Source organism: Acanthisitta chloris, unplaced genomic scaffold, assembly GCF_000695815.1.
Source record: "Acanthisitta chloris isolate BGI_N310 unplaced genomic scaffold, ASM69581v1 scaffold12907, whole genome shotgun sequence".
Classification (NCBI taxonomy): Eukaryota; Metazoa; Chordata; class Aves; order Passeriformes; family Acanthisittidae; genus Acanthisitta; species Acanthisitta chloris.
Window position 1 is genome coordinate 1 of NW_008680992.1, and position 7,606 is coordinate 7,606.

General features: G+C 45.3%; 1 protein-coding gene across 1 annotated transcript; it reads left to right on the top strand.

The window, feature by feature from the left end:
- The first annotated feature begins 6,170 nt into the window (after positions 1-6,170).
- LOC103805292 (C3a anaphylatoxin chemotactic receptor-like) lies at positions 6,171-7,271 on the top strand. The gene has a single exon (XM_009077934.1). It carries the CDS (start codon positions 6,171-6,173, stop codon positions 7,269-7,271), a length of 1,101 nt encoding a protein of 366 aa, XP_009076182.1.
- Positions 7,272-7,606: the final 335 nt, after the last annotated feature.

The window sequence follows — 7,606 nt, forward strand, 5'->3', positions numbered from 1 at the left end:
AGGGGCAGCGCTGGGCAGGGTCGGGCGGCGGCACAGCGGCCAAGCACAGCGAGAACGCTGCAGCGAGCGCTGCGAGCCGCCACTCTGGCAAACAGCGACAGGAGCCGAGGGAATGGGCTGCAGCTGTGTCAGGGGAGGTGTGGGTTGGATGCTAGGAAAAGGTTCTTCGCCCAGAGGGCGGTTGGGCACTGGAACATCTCCCAGTTGGGCACTGGAACATCTCCCAGGAACATCTCACAGCACCAAGCCTGACAGAGCTCAAGAAGCGTTTGGACAGTGCTCTCAGGCACATGGTGTGAGTCTCAGGGATGTCTTGTGCAGGGCCAAGAGTTAGATTCAATGATTCTCATGGGTCCTTTCCAGCTCCAAATATTGTGTGATCCAAGTGTTGCTTCTGGAAGGGATGAAAATGCCAGCTACGTAAAGGTTAATTTCAGGGATGTGACTTTCTGGGAACTTTGGAACTGCAGTGATAGAACGAGGGGCAGTGGGTACAAATTGAAGGAGGTGAAATTTAGGTTAGATATTAGGAAAAAGCTTTCTTCGGTGAGGGTGGTGAGACACTGGAACAGGATGCCCAGGGAAGTGGTGGCTGCCCCAACCCTGGTGGTGTTCAAGACAACATTGGATGAGGCCTTGAGCAACCAGGTCTAGTGGGGAGGTGTCCCTGCCCATGGCAGGGGGGACTGGGACTAGATGATCTGTAAGGTCCATTCCAACCCTTAAAATTCTATGATTCCTCAAAAATGTGGCCAGAATAAGTGTATAGATACAAGTTTATTTATCAATAATGGTAAGACAAGCAGCATTTAAACCGTGCTTCTAATAGTGGCCTCTCAGTGAAGACTGGTGTTGAAGTTTGCTGCTGTGCAGCTGCCTATGACTAGTCTCTAAAAGTACGAAATGTTCACTCTCTAAACTGGAAGAAAAGGCATAAGAAAAGTTATAAAACCATATAGAGCCATGTCTAGGCATCCCATGTCAAGCTTTGGAACAGGATTGCCCAGAGAAGTGGTGGAGTCACCATCCCTGGAGGTCTCTGAGAAAAAGACCTCCCAAGATCATTGTGTCCAACCTTACTGCGATTACAGCAGTCCATTCCAATGCCTGATCACTCTCTCCATAAAAAAATCTCTTCCTAATAGCCAACCTAAACCTCCCCTGGCAGAGCTTGAGTCTGTGCCCTTTTGTCCTACTGCTGGTTGCCTGGGAGGAGAGACCAACCCCCACCTGACTACAACCTTCTTTCAGGTAGTTGTAGAGGGTGATAAGGTCTCCCCTTTTCTCCATGCTAAATAACCCCAGCTCCCTCAGCCTCTCGTCATAGCACTTGTGCTCCAGTCCCTTCACCAGCCTCGTTGCTCATCTCTGCACCCACTCCTGCACTTCAATGTCCTTCCTGAACTGAGGGGATCAGACATGTCCACAGGATTCAAGGTGTGGCCTCACCAGTGCCGAGTACAGGGGAAGAATCACTTCCCTGGTCCTGTTTACAACGCTGTTCCTGACCCAGGCCAGGATGCCATTGGCCTTTCTGGCCAGCTGGGCACACTGCTGGCTCATGTTCAGCTTCCTGTCTATCCAAACTCCCAGGTCCCTTTCTTCCTGACTGGTCTCTAGCCACTCTGTCCCCAGCCTGTAGTGTTGCATGGGATTGTTATGGCCAAAGTGCAGGACCCAGCACAACATCCTCATAGACAAGCTGGTGGAATATGGGCTAGATAAGTGGACAGTGAGGTGGATTGAGTAGTGATAGAACTGCTATGGTCTGAGGGGGGGTGATCAGAAGAACTAAACCATCTGGAGACTAGTGGTGTCTGGCTGAGGTTGACACTGGTTCCAGTACTGTTTAACCTTTCGTTAATGACATGGATGATGAAGTAATGTGCACCTTCAGTAAGTCTGCAGCTGATACAGAACTGATGAGCCAGGTGTCTGTGCTACCATCCAGAGGAACCTGGACATCCTGGAGAACTGGGCAGAGAACAAATTCAAGAAGTGAAATGTTCTGGTGAGGAACAACCCCATACACATGCTGAGGGTTGAGCACCTGGAAAGCAGCTTTGCAGAGAATGATGATGTTGTGGTCCTAGTAGACAAGAGGTTGAACACAAGCCAGTAATGTGCCCCTATAGAATAGAATGCCAGTAGCTGCTAGGGATGGATTAGGAGAAATTATCCCAGCAGGTCAAGGGAGGTGATCCTTCCCCTCCACATCTGGAGTGCTGGGTCCAGTTCTGGGCTCCCCAGTACTAGAGGGATGGACATACTGGAATGAAACTTGTGGAGAGCTACTAAGGTAATTAATGGACTGGTACACCTGTCATGCAAGGAGAGGCTGAGAGGGCTGGAACTGCTCAGCCTGGGGAAGAGAATTATAGGATGGTTTGGGTTGGAAGGAACCGTAAAGATCATCTAGTTCCAACCCCCTGCAATAAGCGGAGACACCTCCCACTAGACCAGGTTTCTCAATGCCACATCCAACCTGGGGAGAAGAGAGAAGGCTTAGGGGTTTTTTTTTCTTCTGATAGGAGTGTTTCATGGAGATGGAGGCAGCCTCTTCTACGTGGAGCCTGATGGCAGGATGAGAGGCTGAGGAGAGCACACTGAAACACAGGAAATTCCATCTGAACACAATAAATCAATTTTTTACTCATAGTGGTTGAACATTGGAACAAGTTGCCTGGAGAGTTTGTGGAGATACCCAGACCTAACTGGACACAGTCCTGGGCAATCTTCTGTAGCTGACCCTGCCTTAAGCAGTGAGGTTTGACTAGACAGTGTCCAGTCTTTCAGCTTCAGCTGTTCTGTGCTTCTGTGAGTTAGTCTTTCTCAGCTAACCCAGTCTGTTTATCATGAGGGGAATGGGGAGAGCCAGAAGAGAAAACAAGAATGCAGTGTGGTGATTTGGGGTTACCATTAAAGCTGCAAGTCAAAGGTCTGGTCTGACCTGTGTAACCATTCTATAGAAGTAACAAAATGCCTCTTCTTCTTGCATCATCTCCTTTGATTGTTACATCATTAGGCCTTTTTTGCTGAGGTGCAAAAATGCTTCACTAGTCAAATTGCTTAAAAGGTTAATTGATGTGGAAATCAATACAGAGAGAGATCTAATCATCCCATTACTGTAAGCTGACTGGACTAAAGATACAGAGCTTGCTGTGTCAGGGTTGGCTGTAGGGGAGAGGTTTTAACTTGGAAGATCAGAACTGATGGAGAAGGACCTTCCTGCAAAGTTGACTCTGACTAGAGCTGGCAAGTCCCGTGGTGGTGACCACGCTGTGTGTCCCTTGGCCAACAGGAACCCATAGGAGTACCCTCCTATGAGCACTCCCTGTGTGTGTCTGAGGAGTCCCTCAGGAAACAAGGCAGCTGAGAATAAGATGCAGCTAGAGCAATTTTCCTGGCAGGCTGCTGGCAGCCTGGCCATCTTTTGTGGTACAGCCCGGCCCTGGCCTGTCTTCCTGTTTCTGGTTTCATGGATTTTGTGTTGGAGGCAGTATTTGTGTGTTTCACAGAGACATGCACAGGAGCAGAACTTTGCTCCATCATAGTTCATTTTCCAGAAGACCAAAATGCTGAGACTGATTCTTGTCTAGGCTTTGTCATGTCCACTAGCGGTCTTGAATTCCCAGATTGTGAGGGGAAACCCCATGGTTAAACATTTGAAATGCCTTGCCCTAGAGGTCTTCTATTTTTAAAGTCTTATCACATTTTAGCCATCAGCATTTCAGTTAACCACTTCTAACTTTTCATCAGTCAAGTTCCTTCTGAAGAATTAGATTTTAAATACCCTGAGAGACAAAAGTCAGATTAAAATGCATTTGACATGACCAGTCATGGTTTGCTGGATACTGTATTTGGTGAACTAGACTGTCTCCAGCTGCTCTGGATTGATAAGAATCCTAGAAATGGGATTAGCTAGGTGAATGTGCTGATCTGATAAAACCTGGAAGTGGCAATAAGACAACAGATCACACATCTGACAGTGACTTGGAGGGGTTGGAATGATGAATTACATCAAGCAAAGGTCAGCACTATGTCAACAGGCAAGACATGTTATCCAGTTGTCTTATGGAAGCTATAATAAAGTACACGTCTGTCCCTGTTGTTCCTTTGCTTTCTATCATTCTTTGACTCAGGTCACTATTTTATTTTGACAATGTTGAGACAACCTCTTTTGGTTTGGCTGTTTGTTTAATTTATGAGCAGATGATATCTAAAACTTCAAATATGAGTCATTCTAAGCCTTTCCATCAGGGTGAATGAACACACTTAGCACACATGTACACAGACAGGGAAAAAAAAAGCAGTTCCTAAAATGTCATGTGAATTTCTTTTTTCAGTCACTTCGGAGACAGCACTGATGGTACTTGCTCTCTGACACACCGAAATAACTGCTTCACTCAGGTAGGTATCATAAGCTGGAGAATTCTGCTTTCCTCTTTAACTTGCAATTTATTATTCTTCATTCCTGAAAACCTCTCTCCCCTCGAGTTCCCTCTTCCATTTTCAAACCACATTGCAGCCCCTTTAGCACTCTTGAAACACAGCGTGGGCAGCATCTTCCTATCGATTCATCCCTCAGTTTGCTTTGGAGAAGGACTTGTATGACTATCTTTACAGCATTCCTTGATTTCCTATCCCCTTCATACCATTTTCTGTAGCTATATGGGGAGGCAGCAAGATTCAGCTTTGCAGCACTCTTCTCCAGTTGTCTCTGTAAAAGCCACTTCTTCGTGTATCAGCAGGACCACAGGAAATGGAAAAAATGTGTCAGAATTTTAAGCTAAGCCTCTTAGCAGATATTACTAAAAACCGTCAAATTCCCATGTTTGTTACAACTGTTTATCTCATTTTCTTCCTGGTGAAGCAGTTCTAACACATATACATTGCTCCACATTTGGACTATATGTTATTCAAGAAAGAGATTGACGGTTTGAATTTCTTTTTTATTAGTAATAATTAGTCCGGCACACAGCAACCCCTGACTGGCATTTAAGTATTAGCCTAACAGAGGTTAAAAGAGAGTCAGTTGTCTTATTACTGTCTTCTCAGTTGCTCCTGCAAGCTATATTCAGCTCTTACCTATGCAGTTTCATTGCATTTTTAGGGACCTTTCAGCAACACAATGGCTTTTGATTCAGCAAGGTTTTAGTTAGCAGGGACTTCACAGATTGATACCTAAAGGATGAAGGTCAGGCTCTTTTTCTCAGTTCTATCTTGGCTTTGCTAGTTTGCCTTTCCTCTCTGAATTTATTAATGTCTAAATACAAGAACAGTTGCACAATTAACACTGTTCCTCTATATTCTTGCAGTTTGAATACGTCACTTAAGTATGCTGTAGCTCAGCTTCATTGTTGTGCAATAAGACACTTCTTACATCTAAAATGGCTCAAGAACATTACTGCTATTACTTGTATTTTCATTTTTATTTCTACAACTAAATATTTGTCCATTCTTAAACCATCCAGTTCTCGCCTTGCATGGAATCCTAAACCATTCACTTATTGCCTTTATCTTCATAAAGGAACCAGCAGAGAGCTCAGAACACAAGCAGGGAGGAGGAAGTGCTTGCTGAGGCTTCCCTAAAATACCCCTTAGCAAACAGTTATGCTGTCCTGTGTGTTCTATTTATAATGTCTGGAAAGGGGAGCAGGGTTATTTCATTAAGACAAGAATTGCTTTCTTAACCTAAACCTATTTCACTGGTTATTTCTTCTGCCTGAGGAAATCACTCATTTTAAAGGGAAAAGGGACTAAAATGCTGATTTACCTTTCTGAAGAAGAGAAGGGTATACAAAGCAGGAAGTCAATCAAGACATATACCTGGGGACAGGATGGGCATGTGAAAATAGAGAGCTCCACTTTGGAGACTACAAAGAACCAGACTGGAGTCAGAGTGGATGACAGAAATAGGAGAATTTAAGTGTATAGAGCCCCCATTTGAATAATGGGGTTCACATAGCTTAGCCAGCAGAGACTGATGAAGGTGTATAATGGTCACATTAGTAAGCCTTTGGCACAAATTTGTATAGACCAGTGCCTTTGTACCTTGACAGCTCTATACTGTCACCTCCCTCAGGGATGCTTCAGTAAAGATTAAGAGAAGAATTTGGGGAAGGGGGTGGGAATTGCTACTGATCTGCTTTCTGTTTTATAGCTACAGAATGCTTCAGCTCCTGGGGAACAGCAGTTCACATGAACAGGCTGCTGTATATTACGCATCAGAATCAATTGTCTCCATTGCAATCTTCATCATCGTTTTCATCACAGGTGTCCCAGGCAATGGATTGGTGATCTGGGTAGCTGGTCTGAAAATGAAAAGGTCTGTGAACACTGTCTGGTTCTTAAACCTTGCTGTGGCTGATGTCATGTGCTGCTTGTCCTTGCCATTCTCCATTATTCACCTGGCCCTCCATGAACACTGGCCCTATGGCTGGTTCCTCTGCAAAGTCATTCCATCAGTCATAATCTTCACCATGTTTGCTAGTGTCTTCCTATTAACAACCATCAGCATTGACCGGTGCCTCCTTGTGATGAAACCTGTCTGGTGTCAAAACCATCGAACAGTGAAGTTTGTATCACTAATATGCAGTGGCATTTGGATCCTGGCCTTCATTTTCTGCTGTCCTGTCTTCTACTACCGGGACACGAACACTTATGATGGCAAAGCTGAGTGTGGGTACAATTTTGGGGATGATGAGGTGCAAGATTATATAGAGGAGCCTGTAAATGAGTTATTGGGAGAATACTCACCTTTAGCCTACAACAGTAATGACTCATGGGGAGATATCTATGAAGGTGATGATTCAGTACCCCTTGCCTTAGTGGTAACAAACATCACTAGGGCTGTCTTCGGCTTTGTGCTCCCCTTTGGCATAATGGCAGTTTGTTATGCCCTCATTGCTGCCAGAACTCGTGCAAATCAGTTTCACAAGCCTCGCAACAGGATGCTGCGAACAATTATGCTTGTGGTGGCTGTGTTCTTCATCTGCTGGGCTCCATACCATGTAGTTGGGATTCTCTCCCTTGTACCTAGTCTTGGAACAGGGCTGAGGGAGTCACTGATCCTGTGGGATCACCTCTCTACAGCACTTGCATATGCCAACAGCTGCATCAACCCCTTGCTCTATGTTTTTGTGGGACGGGATTTCAGGGCAAAGGCACGGCTATCAGTGCAAGGAATCCTGGAAGGTGCCTTTAGTGAGGAACTAACCCGTTCAACCCCTTCACAGAAGCCAGACCTCAGCAGAGAAGAACCTTTGTAGCACATTGTAATGCAGCACTTCCGATCACCAGTGAGCTATGGCCCTGCACATCAATCACACTGTGCTTAACAGCTGGTTTTGCTCCAACACAATTAATCCTGCACCCAGGACACTGTGACGGTTCAGATTGTGACAGCTAACCCCCTCCGTATCCTGCTCTAGAGAGATGGGAAGTTGGAAGTACCAAGACTAATAATCTGAGGGAAAACTAGTGGACCAGAAGACACAGTATTTTAAAGAAGAAAGCAGGGCTGCAGGATGATTTGTGGTGGGGTCATGTTGTTTAACCTCTGAATTGAGATGAGAATGTTATTTTATTGGCATATGCAAAATAT